Source organism: Leopardus geoffroyi, chromosome B2 (assembly GCF_018350155.1).
Source record: "Leopardus geoffroyi isolate Oge1 chromosome B2, O.geoffroyi_Oge1_pat1.0, whole genome shotgun sequence".
Taxonomy (NCBI): domain Eukaryota; kingdom Metazoa; phylum Chordata; class Mammalia; order Carnivora; family Felidae; genus Leopardus; species Leopardus geoffroyi.
Window position 1 is genome coordinate 139,175,230 of NC_059332.1, and position 17,694 is coordinate 139,192,923.

At 43.2% G+C, this 17,694-nt stretch overlaps 1 protein-coding gene across 7 annotated transcripts in view; it reads right to left on the reverse strand.

Annotated features, from left to right (window-relative positions):
- Positions 1-4,577: 4,577 nt before the first annotated feature.
- Positions 4,578-17,694, reverse strand: part of CNKSR3 (CNKSR family member 3) — an 84,337-nt gene continuing 71,220 nt past the window's right edge. For 6 of the 7 annotated variants that reach the window (XM_045500092.1, XM_045500087.1, XM_045500089.1 and 3 more), the window contains 6 exons: positions 13,755-13,823; positions 13,273-13,506; positions 12,440-12,564; positions 9,652-9,860; positions 9,063-9,152; positions 4,578-6,073 (listed from right to left, as the gene is read on the reverse strand). In XM_045500092.1, the coding sequence (XP_045356048.1) occupies positions 5,775-6,073; positions 9,063-9,152; positions 9,652-9,860; positions 12,440-12,564; positions 13,273-13,506; positions 13,755-13,823 (1,026 nt within the window). In that variant the 3' untranslated portion in view covers positions 4,578-5,774. The remainder of the gene's footprint in view (positions 6,074-9,062; positions 9,153-9,651; positions 9,861-12,439; positions 12,565-13,272; positions 13,507-13,754; positions 13,824-17,694) is intronic. The other variant, XM_045500090.1, reaches the window with a different exon arrangement.

Consider the following 17,694-nt stretch of genomic DNA (forward strand, 5'->3'; position numbering starts at 1 on the left):
TCAAAATGTTCAGACCAAGATATGTCCATATGGTGAAGGGATGTCTTAAAATCTGGTCTCTTTCACCCTAACATTAGTATTACAGGGTAAATCCCTTATAATTGGTCTGGTCTGCGGAAGAACAAGAAAAGAGTAATTTGTTTTCTGGTTTCTTTCTCTCGTTTCAGTCATTCCTTCACAAACATTGGAGTACTTACAATGTTCTGCACAAGGGAAGAGAAAGTGATGAGAATATCCCTATCCCTGGAATCCAGGAAAATAATTCTTTTTTTTTTTTTAATGCGCCTTTATTTATTTTGGGAAAGAGAGGGAGCACAAGCAGGAGAGGGGCGGGAGGAGAGGGACACAGAGAATCCCAAGCAGGTTCTGAGCTGTCAACGCAGAGCCTGACATGGGGCTCAAACTCACTTACTGAGAGATTGTGACCTGAGCTGAAATCAAGAGTCAGACACTCAACCGACTGAGCCACCCAGGCGCCCCATCTCTTCTTTTTTAAATGCCTTTGAGATTTACTTCTTAATTTTCTCCTACAGCTTCGGTTTCACAGTTTTTCGGAGAGACAAGAAGCTCCATAAAGAAGCATTGTGTGTAATATCTGGTTGTGAGCATGTCATGAATGCCCAGACTGTGACCCATCTTCCTAGGAGCAGTGACTGTAGAGCGGTGGGCAGGATCCAGGGGAGAATGTAGGATTAAAACCCACAGTCTTGGCCACAGCCTCACAGGTTTTGACCCCTGAGGTCTGTTGTCAATTGGCAGCACGTGAAGATGAACTTCAAGAATGTTGTCATCGAATTTTAGAGTATGCCTAAGACGATCGGGGTACAATCAGAATCTTGTCCTTAATAACCCGACACCACATGCATTTCTGTAAGGGGAGTGCCCCAAAGGTTCTCAAACACGGTGTGTGACAGTCTCCTGCTGAGTGATGTTATTTTGTTGACTGTGAACAAAATCTTCTCTCTTCTTTCCAAATCAGTAAGCCAAAGGCCATTATCATAGGACTTTTGTAAGAGGACAAAATTCTTTCACACACACGCAAGGGTTCGGACAGAACTCGCCTCCCTAAAACTGGAGAAAAACATGGCGCTCCAGCAAATCTGAATTTGATATCTCTTCCTCCTTTAGTTACCTTCAACCTCACATTTGTCAAAACTTTGTCAGACCAGCATATCTCTAGCAATAATTGTGGTCAAAAATAAAACCCCTGGGGCAAAACTTAGCAGTTGAGACATTTCCAGAAAATTATAAGGTAAATTTGGTAAAATTACTATTTTTTCTAGTCCCATTTCCTATAGGTTATAAAATCTTTTTTTTCTTCTTGTTTAAGTCCTTCTAGGGATCACCAACCACGTGCTATGGTCCTACTAGGTTTGATTCATCACACAAGGCCTTCACATATTTGCAGGAGCATCAGAAAGGTGTTTTTTGGTGGCTCAGTCGGTTAAGCCCCTGACTCTTCATTCCAGCTCGTAATCTCGTTCGTGGTTTGTGAGATCGAGCCCAACCGCAGGCTCTGCATGGAGGGTGCAGAGCCAGCTTGGGATTCATTCTCTCTCCTTTCCTCTTTTTGCCCATCCCCAGTTCTCGCTCTCAAAATAAATAAATAACCTTTAAAAAACGTCCGTGTTTTTGTGTACTATTTAAGCCAGTTTTCAATCAACAGAGTTTTAAATACTCACTTTCCAGGTGATTAGCATGAATGTATAAAAAAGTTCACCTTCCATATAATCTCTAAGGTAGTGGTTTGTAGTCTCATCAAAGGAAATAATGCAGCGCTTTGGTCACAAGGCTGGAGCAAAACGTGAATGGACAAGTGTGTCCACAAAGACTAGTCACAGACACATGGAGACCTCCAAGTTAGGCCAAATGACCAACTCATTTATGCCCCTGGTGGCACGAAAAGCTGCATGGTGTTTATTCTTTGCCGATAGTATTCAAATGTCAAAGAAATTTACTTAAGTTCTTCAGGGGATAAAATTATGTGTAAGTATCTTAGGGTTTTCTGAGGGCCAACAAACTGAAACTTGGTAACATTCATGGTCTTTGGGCCACAGGTGGCAACAAATGCTTGGTTTTGGGGGGAGGAAAAGAAAAACAAAAATAACCCCCATAAAACTGATTCTTGAACTTCAGGTTTGGGGGGTAGAGAAGCAAGGAGAAAGCAGCAGAGATAGACAGCGGGCAAGGATATAGCATGAAGACCGAAACGCTCAATGACAACAATAGAATTGCTTTTAAATCGCTTGTTCTCAAGAGGACAGTACCTTGTCCTAGAGGCAGTTTGGGACATGTGATGGGGAGCCTCACTACTGGCGTCCAACAGGTGGGACCCAGTGCTGCCTGAGCCCTACTGGTTGGATCCAGTTTCCCATCAGCACAGCATTCGACTATGTCACCGAGCAGTTCATGGAGATGGAAACCCAATTTAGAATTATCTGGGTCTATAATTTCATTTTATCTATAACCACACAGGGAATTTTTAGTCCAGTTTGAATAGGCGTTGGAATTTCCAGCAATTACTCCACAAATTGGGAGAAACCTGTCCAGTGAAGTGGTTATGCACAAGTTGGGCAGAGCTAGATTGCTTCGATTTTAATCCCAGCTCTGCGGCTATCAGCGGTCTACCCTCGGATGCCTCCCTCGTTTGTAAAATGGGAAGAACAGTGACACCTCATAAAGTGGTTAGGGAAGTGTTTAGAACAATGCTGGGCACCCAGTAAGCACTACATGGGCACAGCTCTCACAGACTTCTGTTCCATCTACAACTTCATCAATAATTGGCCACATTCTAGAAAATCCTATTACTGACATCAATCTGTTCCTGGTATTGAGTCGCCAACACAGCACACCTGCTACTGGTCTCCATTCGTACCTGCCGTATTCACGGCGATATTATCTGAAGACGCAGGTACGTGCCTTGTTTCATTATTTCCACACACGTTGTAATATAATCATGTGATAATATTTACATAGTAAAATAATTATTTCACTATAAAATGTTCATATCTGTTTATATTTCATTTAGAACATTAGATTGATATGTGTGTATAGAGGCTGGTTATATTACCTATTAATTTCATTTTGGAATAGTGAAAGTGAATGCAGGTGATGCTTTTATGTGCAAACATAGGTTCTATCATCCGTGATTCTTAGTTGATGACCGTAGTCATGTTGTAAAATATTTATTACAAAAAGGGCTGGGTGTTGAGTTGGGTCTGGTAGAGTTAAAAAAAATAATCACTATTTTAATGTTTCATGTCAAAAAGTATCATTCCACATCTTCATTTGCTGGCACATGTCCACCATTAAATTACTATTGAGGTGAGCAGTTTCCATGTCATTTCTAAGAAATTAGTATTAAACTACTGTTTATGTATCTCAACAGTTGAGATACATACTTTTTTTTTTTTTTTTTTTTTTTTTTTTTTTTTTTTTTTTTTTTTTTTTTTAGCAGTTAATCTATTTCTCGAACACAATTCAGGAGAAAACTCCAAATAAAAATAAAGACGAGGCTGTAGCATCTGACTGAACGAAGGTAGAGGACCCAGAAACTTCTCTGGTCTTCCATCAGGGCTTGAGGGAACAACAACAACAACAACAACAAAAAACCTGTGCAGTCCCTGAAGTTGGGCACCACCTATATAGTTAAGACTGACTTCTGGGGGCGCCTGGGTGGCGCAGTCGGTTAAGCGTCCGACTTCAGCCAGGTCACGATCTCGCGGTCCGTGAGTTCGAGCCCCGCGTCAGGCTCTGGGCTGATGGCTCAGAGCCTGGAGCCTGTTTCCGATTCTGTGTCTCCCTCTCTCTCTGCCCCTCCCCCATTCATGCTCTGTCTCTCTCTGTCCCAAAAATAAATAAACGTTGAAAAAAAAATTAAAAAAAAAAAAAAAAAAAAAGACTGACTTCTGAAAAACGCATTTTGAGGACGGTCATTTGATCACAAGTGGCATTTTCTCCAAAGGGGGCCAACCTCCAGCTAAGACCTCCAAAATTTACTTAACTCATTCCCCAGCTGCTCTTCAGCACTAAGAACCCTCCTAACTCCAGGGAGGGAGAGGAAGTGTTGCCATCCCCTGCTCTGGGCATAAAGCCAGCCCAAGCTAACGGTAAAATGGGCCAGGGCTGGCGCTCCTCCTTTTCCATAGCTGCCTGCTAGTCTCCAGAGCCCTGTTACCAGACCTCCCGCACCCCCCTGCTCGACCCTTACATTGTATTTAAAGCACCCAATGAATCACACATTCCAAGTCTCAGAATCACACATTTCAGCCTCCTTCTGCTGAAACTCCCTCTGAGGCCGACAGGAAAAGAGCCGGACTGAATGCAATCCCCTTAGCCCCACCAGAGGCATTCTAAAAGGAAGATGTTTAGTAACTCCGGGAAATCTCTAATTTGTTGAATTTCAGGCAGTTCAGCAAAGTAAACAATTCGAGGGGTGTGTGTGGGGAGGGGCGTGTTTTTGAGGAAGGGATACCAGCTCTGCCCAGGAACATACCTCAGAAAAGTTCCCAAATGTAATGTTACCGTACCGCGTGTCCTCAACGCCCCCCCAGTTCTAATCCATAAAAATCCCAAAATGCTTGGGAAGGTTTATTTTGTTTTTTAACGATCGCGCCCACACTGGCATCGGCCACAGTGGTCACTTATAAATCTGAAAACACCTTGAACACTCTTTTTCATTAACTTCATATAAGACGCAAAACAAAGATATTTCAAATTACGTGTGACTAAGTAAGAAAAATATACAACTATATTTAAAACACTTAAATTAACAAGATAGTACTTTTCTGTTCTAACAAAATATCATACATTCAGTTTAAACAAGAGTTAATATCCAGACACACTTTTCCAAAATACCTGATGCTAGTTGAAAATGAGTGACCGTGAGACTTTCCAAGAGATTTCTATTTAGCAAATATGTACAATTTTGAAGAACTGCCTTTTTTTTTCCTGGAAGACAGACATTAAACAGTCAAAATGCAAACTGATGTATCTCTCATAAATCTAAATATTGTTGCTTCATTTTTCTGCATGATACTTTGGCTGTCAGCAAATCTTATAGCTTCTTTCCCTTAAAGACAATAACGTATAACACCCCCCTCACAAATAACCATGAACTTCTTTGTGTGTGATAAGCCCTATCTAAATGTGTTCACGTGTTTCTGCATTAATTGACTTATCTACGGAGATGGTTTTGACAAGGGTATGACCAAGTGTAACAGGCCTACACTTAACCCACTTCTTTGAAACAGCATGAAATACATGCTACATGTTATTTCAAAGTCAAAGCTGCTACACTTACGAATACAGTACATAGCTTGAAAAGTCAACACAAAAATGTTTTCTCCCTTGGCTTTCTTTCAGGTGAAGAAGCTGGACCACAAACCAACACATCTGTGTGACAACGGCCACCAATTCCAGCCCCGCCTCCCAAGCTGACAATGGCCTCATAATGGCCATACCATCCCTGGCCAAGGCCCCAGTTTATATAGCGTCTCTGTGTTCCAACTCTAAGGAAGCAAGAAAAGCCGACTCTACTCATTTCCCTCCTTCTGCCTCCACAAGCCAACACCTAAGATCCTCTGGATTTGTTCCCATCCAATGACTTCGAGATTCCAAGAAGGGCAGTATACAACTTCCAAAAGAAAAAAACAACAATGAAATTGCATAAGGTCACTACGTAATACTGTGGATGGAGACCAGAAGAGGTTGTCAACTGAGGAAGCAAGGCACTTGGGAACAGGAGACAGGGAAGAGTCCAGGGAGGGCAGGGCTCAGTGAGTCAACAGTTTCAGGCGGGTAAACCAGCTGACCAGCAGGGACGGTTCCGTAGAGGAGGACTTGGCCGCCGCGGCCGCCGGCTTCTTTCTGGTCCCTTCCTCCTGGAATGGAATCGTGGCACTGCTGTGGAGATCTGAACTGATGTAGCACCTGCTCCCTCGGACATAGTCTGCGCCTCGGACCAGCTGCCTCTCCGCTGTGGGCCTTGAGAAACGGTATGCGGGCGAGGAGCTTTCTTCGATGATGGGAGGGATCCGCTCATTGCTGAAATACCGGCAGAGGGCGTCCTCACCTGTTTTCAGACAAGGCCCACAAGTCCATTAAAATAACCATCCACTGCGTGGCCTGCTCAGACCTCTGATGCCCTCCTCCCAGGGATGGGCTATGGCGCCTCACAGACAGCCAGGCCCACCCCCACTGGATGCTCAGAGAGCAGAAATGGAAGAAGTCCATCATAGGCTGCTTTCACTCCTGAGAGGCAACACAAAGGCAGAGCAGAGGGCCCTCACTTCCTTACCAGTGTTAAGAACTTTCATAACCAGAGTGAAAGGGCTGTATCATTCTATCACCCCTTCTCCATCTGTCCTTGTTCAAGGCCTGCAGCACATCCAGAACGGTGGTTCTTACTCTGAAGCGTAGAGAACTTAGAAAGGTAGGGGTGCCTTTGACTGTCACCCTCCAGGAAGAGGCCAGCACTCTTCACCTTTAGTAGATAGCATTCAAAGATTCTCACGCTCTGCAATCCTTAAGACATTTCTGAACCAGGAAGAATGGTCCCGGCCTAAATGCCAACAGGCAGCTCCTGGGATGGGGGTAGGGGGTAGTTAAGAAACTGAATAGACACCTAAAATGCAGGGCACCTTGGCAACATGTAGCATTCTTTTGACCCCGAAATTCTGCTCCTAAAAATGTACAAAGATCTGTGTACAAGATGCTTATTGAAGTATCATTCACAATTGTGGGATGGGGAGGTGGGGGCACAAAATAAGCTACATGTCCAATAACAGCAGACCGAATAAATATGTGCTACGGCCACAAGATGGACTGGCAAATGCAGGCATTATAGAAAATACCCATGTTTTAAACTTTTTTTTTTTTTTTTTAACGTTTATTTATTTTTGGGACAGAGAGAGACAGAGCATGAACGGGGGAGGGGCAGAGAGAGAGGGAGACACAGAATCGGAAATAGGCTCCAGGCTCCGAGCCATCAGCCCAGAGCCCGATGCGGGGCTCGAACTCACGGACCGAGAGATCGTGACCTGGCTGAAGTCGGACGCTTAACCGACTGCGCCACCCAGGCGCCCCAAAAATACCCATGTTTTAAATAACAGTCACCTTTCACAGTATTGTCAAACATCTGTTTATTCCACTTCGCACCTTTTTTCTAAGTGTGTAACATTAGAAAACGGAGTGATTATTTCTAGGTTGGGGAACTAGTTTTATGTTCTCATACCTTCTAGATGTTTTTCAATGTACTTGTTTTGCTTTTGTATTTGAAGCGGAAGTTACTTTCAGGAAGTGCCTGTTGTCGGGGAGCCTGGGTGGCTCTGAGCCTCTGGCTCAAGTCATGATCTTGCAATTTGTGGGTTCAAGCCCCACATTGGGCTCTGTGCTGACAGTGCTCAGCCTGCTTGGGACTCTCTCTCTCCCTTTCTCTCTGCCCTTCCCTGACTCGTGCTTTTTCTCTCTCTCAAAATAAATGAACTTGAAAAAAAAAAAAAGTGCCCATATTCAAAGAACCATGTATCATAGGAGTCTATTTATCTGAAATGTTGAGAGTAGGAAGATCCGTAGAGACAGAAAGTAGATTAGCAGCTGCCAGGAGCTAAGGAAGGAGGGAATGGGGAACGACAACTTGCAGGTGATAAAATATTCTGGAATTAGTGCTGATGGACAAACAGCTCTGTGAATGAATGAAAAACCTCTGAACTGTACACTCAACAGAGCGAGCAGATGTATGGTATGTGACTTCTCTCTCAATAAAGTGGCTTTTTCTTTTAAGTGCCCCTTGTGCAGATAGACACCTTTTCATTCTAAAATGATCATACAACAAAAATACAGAAGGTGAGATAGGAGGTCAAGTGCGTCTCCATTTCCGGGCTTAACTCTCCCATCACCTCTATCTCTCAATACTAACAGGAAATAAAGGGCTAAACTGGGGATTAAAAACCTAAGAGAATGGCAACGAATATCTTGAAGTTTCTAAATCTAAACAAAGGACAGGCCTGCCACCTGCTGACTGCTCCACAGATTTTCACATGCCAATTAAGGGTATCTAGGACCTGACACAGACATCTCCCTTTTCCAAGTGATTCAGACACCTAAGTCAGGTCTCAGGGAGGGGCTGACCCTCTCTCCCCCTCCAACCCCAGTGAGGGGTTGACCACTTGGGAAGTTGAGCCTCCAGAATGTTTTTCTTCTTCCTTTGACTATCTAAGGTCTACTCCACTTGAACTTGTCACCTATTCTTTGTTTCAGCAACACACGAACAATGCTAGAATGTCTTGCCAGTGCGGATAATCAAATCATTTGGCAAAAAAAATAAGAATTTATTCAAAAACGTTTCCCTCAAGACTAGTGTAATAACCAGTAACTTTGATTACAAGAGGAATTCACACAATTTATTTTCCAATGGTAATTACTCTTTAACACAAGAAGGATTTAGGGAGGGAAAGAAAAATCCATGACTATTCACTAAAAATCAAAGAGATTCCAAAAATAATAGTCATAAAATTCAGAATGAGATTGCTTAGTGAATAATGTAGATTTCTACTTATTTAGAAACTTACAGACCATCAATGTCCACAGCCCATTAAAACAACTTTTTTAAATGTTTTATTTATTTTTGAGAGAGAGAGAAATAGAGCATGAGTCGGGGAGGGGCAGAGAGAGAGGGAGACACAGAATCCAAAACAGGCTCCAGGCTCTGAGCTGTCGACACAGAGCCCGATGCGGAGCTCAAACTCACGAACTGTGAGCTCATGACCTGAGCCCAAGTCAGACGCTTAACCGACTGAGCCACCCAGGCGCCCCTCCACAGCCTTTTAAAGCACACAATGCTAATTAGGAGATTCATAGGCACTAACTAGGAGTATATAATTCTGCCATTCCAGAAACAGGCAGGGCCTTAGAGATTCAGCACCCCGACTCCAGAGATGAGAAGACGGGACTCAGGCCAGGTCCTCTACGCGGTTATTACAGGACGGCGAGGAAGAGGGTTGCAACAAAGGCCCTGGCTCTTTTGACTCCTGTTGGGTGTTTTTTGGTTTGCTTAAACTTACCCTTCCTCCCATGACCTCGAGGTCTGGCAAAAGGGTCCACGATCCCCATCCAGCTCCCGTCTGCAGGCATGGACAAAGGCCGGGGCTTGCCTTTGGAGGAAGGGGAAGGAACGTGATAAGTTGTCAGACTTTGGGGGACTTCAGAGAATCTTTCCTTTTATTTATAACTTAAGACTCCCCCATATCACACTCACGTACCCATAAGCAAGAACATTATTTTAAAATAAGTAAAGTATTTTAAAGCATCATATTTCCACAGCAAGCGATTAGGACAGAGGCGGGCTGCACTTAAGTGTTGTGTGTCTACAGAGCAAAGCAGCTCCAAGTTAAAACGCAGGCACTGAAAGTTAAAACGGTAACATGATCTCACTCCGCTGGGCTTTGATGCCAGGCAGAGAGTAATGATTCAACAAGGCTTCACTTGAGAGAGATGAATAAAGGTCTCATACTTAGAATTTCATTGAGGTTTATGTTTTCCTCAGATTACCCTTCAAGTCTGCCAAATTCATCCAACAGTTCCAAATAAGGAAGGGGGCGGGGAGGGAAGGGAAAACAAATGGCAGAACAAAACAAACACCCAGAAATGTACCATGAGACGGTGTTTTCTCTCTCATTTTTGTGGGCAGAATATTGGTTTCCACCGAATACCCGGGCAACTGATCAGAATCAGCGATGGTAAATCTCCGTCTTCGGCTCTCCTGGTCCAAGAAGGAATTTGGGGACTCTGAGCCCTTAGGTCCAGGCAAGGCCTGTTTACACTTACTGAATCCTCCATAAAGAAAACTCCCGTTCTCATCCCTGGAAGACAGTGGGCAATAATTAAGTTGCTTACAAAGATCCTCTCATACAGATGAATTACAGGAGATACTTCCTCCAGTACATACACATAAGACAATTTAAATCTTCCTTTCCACTGGAAGAAAAAAAAAAAAAAAACATTACTTTTTCAATCTCAGTAACCCCCTCAGTAAACACCCCCTTAACAGATATCCTATTAAATAAGAGTAAATAGCACGATCCTACTAAATAAAGGAAAATGAAATTTTTTTTCATAGATGTTTAAGCAGCAGAAATACACCTTTGAAAATACAGCTCTGGTTTCCCTGTACTTCTATCCTATAACTGAAATCTCCTATTTCTTACAGAAATCACTAGTTAGGGTATATAGAGCCATTTTTCTGATGCCTAAAGTAGTATCTTTGCCAAGATCCAGCAAAGAAGACACTTGATGTGTAATGGAATTAGATTTGAAAATTATGTCAAAAAACACAAAGGCACCTTTATAATTCCCAGTGGAGGGTGTCTATTTTCTGAACTCAGCACAGAAACTAGCAAGTGTTGGATTAACCATTCCAACTTAATTCTTTTTAAATGTCAGCTTTTAAAAATTTGAAATTAATTTTAGTTGAATCCAAGTTACTAGTTAAATTTTTTGCATTTAGAAAATTCTATTAGGTGATCTTGCAAAAACTACTAGACAAAATACAACAGCAACTGAGTCCAAAACCGATCTCAAGATCAGCTTTGCCTGCTTGCTATTCCCAATGAACCTCCCACCTGTGTGTACCCCTTTCCCTCCTATGAGCCCATCGCCTTCTCTACTTTCAAACCTGGAATCTAACTTCCCCATCCACAAAGCTTTCAAGACTCAGCCACTCACTCTCCATAACCATTTGCAGGGTTCATTCCTCAGAAAGTCTCCTTCATTGATGGTGTGTACGTGTGTGTGTGTACATGTGTGCTCGTGTGAGTGTGCGTGTGTGTCCCCCCAAGCAGATAAAAAGCTCCAGTTCCCTTTCCCCTTTACTATGTACGTGACCTTTTTCCTACCACTGCTTCTGTGACCCTTTGCTGAGATCCAGATGGGAACATTCAGAATTGGGGGTTTGGGGAGGACCTCCCAGTTTCTGCTGAAACAACCTATGCCCTGGTCATGAGTGAAACTGTGTTCTCCGTGTGCAAAGGCAAGTACTTGTCACTTTAAATACACTTAACATCCTGCGACCACATGGCTCTGATCTGTGAATGCAGGGAAGAGTTCTGTCTACTAACCAGAATGCCTCTGATCGCCTAAGAGAAGTTCTGTATGCTGTACTAAGTTCCGGGCAACCCAAAACCAGGGAGAGGAAAATGATGTTAATTCTTCTTTGCGCCCACGGGAGAGACACAATAGAATCAAATACTAGCTTAAAACAAAAACAAACCAACAAAAAGCTCCAATATAAAGTAATATATCACTGTTAAGTTCAGCCTGAAGTTTGTCTTATGAAATATTATAGCATAATTATATAGTTCTCAATTTACTCTTGAACAGTTGATTAAGACATTGGCAGTTCTCTGTGGGCAAGAACCACATCTGTTTTGTGTAAGTTGGTGATTCTGGCCCTACACTCAGTAAATATACGTTGAATAAATGAGCCAAAATCTCTGTAAATACGTCAACTGATATAAATAAACTTGTATTTCACACCTAAATGATCCCTTATATAGCAGCTAATTTGACCATGTAACAATTAAGAGGGCACCGACTTTTAGAATTTATAATAGGCACACACAAGTACACATGCATGCACAAATACAGAGCATCATACCTACATTCACATTTTTTAAGTCCCATGAAGAACACCTCTCTCTCAGCAAAACAAAGCTGTAACCGTAATTCATGTCCCAAAAATATTTATTATCTTCCCCCCCAGAGGTGATTTACCTAATACGTAATGAAACTTCAGCTTCAGGGATCCCCAAACAGCCCCTTCTCATATCCCAGGAGGAGCCAAAACAACGTATTCCCGGAGCACACGCTTTCACAAAGAGCCCGCTCCCACATAACCGCACAGCGTCAAGACCCGTGAACCCTGGATCCATGCCTACATTTCCACCTAAAGGATCACACATGTCCCCCAGTTTTATTAAGATATAGTTGACATGTAACATTGTATTAGTTGTAGGTGTACAACATAACGACTTGATATGTGTGCATAGTGCGAAGTGATCACCATAAATAGTTCCATTAACATCCATCACCTCACATAGTTACAAATTCTTTTTTTCTTGCTATGAGAACTTTACAAATGTCCTCTCTCAGCAACTTTCAAATACAAAATAGAATACTGTTAACTACAGTCACCACGCTGTACATTACATCCCACAGCTTATTTATCTTATAACTAGAAGTTGGGACCTTTTGACCCCCTTCACTCAGCCCTCCCACGCCCACACCCAGGATCACACTTGTGAAAACTGCCATCTCAAGACTCCCTGCTGTCACACGGGAGTTCAGCAACTTCTCCCCTCGAGACCCTCACAGCCTGCACACCACCACTGAGAATCTCCAGGCACAGGAGACGCGCACACCGCCAACAGGAACAGTGACCTACCGGGGCGAGTAGGGAACGGCTGGTGGAGGAGGGATATAAAGATCCAAGATGGCGGGCTTCTCCTTCTTCAGCGAGGTATCCATTGTGCTTTCAGGGGACTGGGTTGTCGTGGGTGGAGGTGAGGTCTGAAACGGAAGCCAGTGCAAAGGGTGGAAGTGAACTTAAGAGATTATTCTTGGTTAACTCTCCTTCCCCAAAAGCAACCCCGGGGACTGAGGTCATTCATGTGTTCACAGCCATTAGCGACACTCCATTTGTATTCTTTGAGACAGTCAGAATTAACTGGGAGTTTTGAAAGACTGGAAGCACAGTAAAAAGTAGAGGCTTGGGAGCCAGGTCAGAATTCTAGCTCTGAGCAAATCACTTAAATACCATGCCTCAGTTTCCTCCTCAAAAACCAGCCATGCTGGCAGGAGGTCCTGCACAGGGCTGCCGCGCAGATTAAATGTGTTAGTTCATACAAACCGCTAACGATGCTATCACTGACTAGGAGCATGGGCTTGGGACTCGGTCTGGGTACTATTCTGGCTATGGCTCTTATTAGCTGTGTATCTCTGGGCAAACCACTCAACTTCTCTGTGCCTCATCTATAAAGATGGGAATCAATGGGGACAAGAATAGTACCAACACAGGGTGACTTAAGTGACACAATACACATAACAGGCTTAGCTCACTGCTTGCCACGCAGGAAGTACACAACTCTATGCTATTTAGTATTATATATACATATACACATACATATAAGTTAATTTTAAAAACTTTAAATCCTGGCAGCTTAATTTTAATCATGTTATTGGTCTCAAAGGACCTATTTTTAAAATCTTGGATGAGACCTTCAATTTTGTCACTTCTGTAGGCCAACAACGATGACGCTGTTCACGTGCTGACACCAGGTGAAGTTCACAACCAGTAACAGATACCTGCACCAGCGGTGGTTTCCACCGTAGGTTTTTCAGGGGGGCAGGGGTAAAGTTGAAAGAGCCCGTGGGGCGCTTCTTAAGCAGTAATACGACGCCAGTAGGATTCTCCCTCAACTTCCTCACCAGATTTTTCAGCTGCCATCCCACCTTCAAAGAAGGAAAATGAGGAAAAGGGACTCACTCAGGAATAATGAAAAATCAGAGCTATGAATTTATTCCAAGGAAATCAGGAGCGAGCAAATAGACACCAAGATGTTCATCTTAGTAGTACTTAAAATTACGGAAAATTGGATATAAATTGCAAATTAAAAAAAATTCAAGCAAAATGGCTTTGGATTTAGTTGAAAGTTCTAGAGGGGAATATTAAAAGTTTTCGTCTCGATGAACAAACTCACCACAGTTTGCTGATTAACCTGAATGACTTCATCACCAGCATGAATCTTCTGAGATCTGTCTGCAGGAGACTATTAAGAACAAACACAGAGACCTGTCTTAGTTTTTCAACCCTCTATTTCCTTCTGCTTCTATTTCTTCTTCCTTCTTTCTTCTGCAGACAAAGAGCAACGGGAACACGATTTTCTCAAGAACTATCACACGGCGCACTTACGAGATGACCCTGAAACTACACGGTCTGTAGAGTCTGGCCCACAGGCGGACACCTGACTTCCCTACTTGATGCGTGGGCAACTGGTACAGATCACCCGTCAACTGCAACGGCTGGGTTCATCTAGCCCCTCAGGAAGAGCGGGACACACTGCTGACACAAGAAACTGATAAGAGCTGCTGGTTCACCTAAAAAATATCGTACAGGGGCGCCTGGGTGGCTCAGTCGGTTAAGCGTCTGACTCTTGATTTCAGCTCAGGTCCTGATCTCACAGTTCGCGAAATCGAGCCCCGCGTAGGGCTCTGTGCTGACAGCATGGAGCCTGCTTGGGCTTCTCTCTCTCCCTCTCACTCTGCCTCTTTCTCTCTCTCTCAAAATAAATAAATAAACTTTAAAAAATATCTTACATATATCCCTATCAAAATTAATTTTACAAAAGCTGACCAACTGCTTACCACGTAAAGATCATCACTGTAACTGTCATCCCATCTCCTTTTAAGCAGTTATTAAAATTAAACCTTGTTTACTCAACCTTATTTTACACATTATCACAATGCTATCAAAATAGAAAGACGATGACAATAGAAAATGTATTTCTTCAGAGAAAATGGCTTTAAATTTTTTTCATTTTCACGTTGATTTCTTTTTTTTTTTTTAATGTTTATTTATTTTTGAGAGAGAGAGAGAGAGACAGAGCATGAACGGGGGAGGGGCAGAGAGAGGGAGACACAGAATCTGAAACAGGCTCCAGGCTCTGAGCTGTCAGCACAGAGCCCAACGCGGGGCTCGAACTCACGGACCGCGAGATCGTGACCTGGCTGAAGTCGGACGCTTAACCGACTGAGCCACCCAGGCACCCCTCATGTTGATTTCTAAATGAGTGTGTTTTCAGTATTAGAAGTCCAGATTTTTATTCCCCCAAATAATATGTGTGTATATAAATACCTAGATGTAATTTATTTGTCAAATATTTTGCTCATAATATTCTTGTTCAATCAATGAAACTAGCACTCTTCATGTTTAAGATAACTCCTGTGAGCAAAAGCAAAGGATAAACCCTTCCTTTCAAATTATAGTCATACCTTATCTAGGCCAGAGTATTTTATTTGGTAACTTATGTAACTGATTGAATCTTCAAACACACTTATAATTATTTTTTTAAAAATAGCACTTTTGGGGCGCCTGGGTGGCTCAGTCGGTTAAGTGTCCGACTTTAGCTCAGGTCATGATCTCACAGTTTGTGAGTTCGAGCCCCACATCAGGCTCTGGGCGGACAGCTCAGAGCCTGGAGCCTGCTTCGGATTCTGTGTCTCCCTCTCACTGCCCCTCCCCTGCTCACGCTCTGTCTCTCTCTCTCTGTCAAAAATAAATAAACATTAAAAAAAATTATATAGATAGATAGCACTTTTGAATGAAGTCAGGAGGGCAGCAACTAAACCCAAGACATCCTTGCTGGATCTTCTCACTCAACTGTTCTGATGGGCTCAGCAAGAAATGAGCAAGCAGCATTAAACTACACAAACAATCTCTTTGACTTATCTAGATCCAACACGTAACTGTGACAATTATTTTTCAAAACATTTAACCTGCAACCATAACAACCAGCGGTGCCTCACCTGAGAGACCAGCACAGGGGGTACCTCTGGGAGATGGTCTGTTTCAAGTCTCTTTCTCTTGAGACACTTAAAGAAAAAAGTGAGTGAGTGTAGGCTCCTTTTTGCTCCTGCGTGTCAGATGCTTAACCCTCAGTTACAGACCAACTTCGCTAAGTCTGATCAGAATCAGTCTAGCCATGGGGCATCTAGGTGGCTGAGTTGGTTAAGCATCCAACTCTTGATTTCGGCTCAGGTCATGATCTCCTGGTTCATGGGAGCAAGCCCACATGGGACTCTGTGCTGGCAGAGTGGAGCCTGCTTGGGACTCTTCTCCCTCTCTCTCTCTGCCCCTCCCCTGCTTGCGCTCTCTTTCAAAATAAATAAATAAATATTAAAAAAAAAAAAAAAAAAAGAATCAGTCCAGCCCAGATAATCTTCCTGGCCAGGGATTCATTTAAGGTAATCTTCACTTTATAAAAGATGACCCAGAGGTCAGGAAGTTCCTGTTTATAGATATGCAATCTTAAAAAACAAGCCTAAATGACCTGAAGTGACTTTCCTTCCTCGGGATCCTCACGCATTCATTTCTCAAATGTCTTACCAGGTGACTAAGAGATGTGTTTGGCAGAACACTGGTAAAGAGAGAGCTTGATACCAAAATTCTTCCTGGGGCAGTGGCTCTTGCCTATCTTCACCACGAGCCAGACTACTGAAAAATGATGCTTGTTCTGGTTTTCTGCAGAAGGGTGATGACCCGGAGAAGAATGCATCCATTCTTCAGAGGCTAATCTAATTCCCACCTCATCTCAGAGGTGGGGAATAGAAGTATGGATGGGATCCTGTTAAGACTCCTCTCAAGGTGTTGAACAATATCAAAAAAGAAGTCAAAGAGAATCACTAGATACTGTTAGGCTGACCTTGGAATGATCCTGATTTCTCAGGTAACGTCCCCCCCCACCCCACCCCAAAATGCACCGTAGGCCTAAGATGGTCTGCTGTCATTGCTGCAGCCTGGAGTCCAAGATGGAGAAATAAAGGAATGCAGTGGGTGATTTCTGCCCACTACCACCCACCATACTAGGCTTCCACTAAAACATTCTGATTCTGAAGTCACAACAACCTTAAGTGCTAGCTGGAAAGCCATCCGGGAGCTCTCACTTTCTACTGCCATTTACATGTAAAATATCCAGCATTTAGGGTGAGATACTCAGATTAAGCCCTGGAGAAGTGGGCTCTTACCTAACATCCCACCCTCATCTGCAAGATTTAGCACATTCCAGGTACTCTGTGAACACAAGCTGAGTGACTGAAAACAATGAGTGACATTTTCGAATGGACTGCCAGATGGAATAAGTCAGGTTTTCCTTTTTTTCGTCTTTAACAAGATGGAAACCACCTGTCTCCAGGATGACTTCTGTTTGATCCTGTGTGGGATCGACTATATCCAGGTCAACCCTGAATCTCTCACCCAGTCTTATGAGGCTGGTAGGAATTCTAGGAAATGGATCCTTACATTTGACCTTTCACGTCATTCAAAAGCAGCTTGTTAAGTTGACAGTCTGTCATTCAACTCTCATCCTCAAAACCAAAGGAAGGGGGGTGGTTTGAAGAGGAGAAATGTGTGCCTTCTGGTAGTAATATGATAGTGAGCTATACGCTGATCCAAGATGAAAACCGCTTTAAGAAGACCGGTAAAGTCTGGAACCACACAGGTCTGGCTGTTAAATAATGCAGTCACTATCAAGTGATAGATGCAAAACTTCAACTCTTTAAAAACTCAAATGACCGTCACCATCCCTCTGAATCCACCCAGCTCCTAAACAATGACATGAATGGTCCATGAGTATGTTCTTGTTTATGGTTCAGCTGAAATTCGCTAAGTCTCTGACAAGGATGAGGGATGAACTGCGTCACGAGTGATGTGTTTTCTCCTTTGCACCGTCCCTGACCTAAAACTAGAGTTTCCTGTGCTGTTACTGCCGATCGGGTGATGTGCTACAAAAATTCCTACTGCTTGTCAGTGCGTTTTCACCGCCGCTCAACAGAGAATGCTTCAAGATAGGACCATCCTTGTACTCACCGTCTGCCGGAACCACACAACTTATTTACGTTTCACTGGCTGCTTTAAGCAATGCC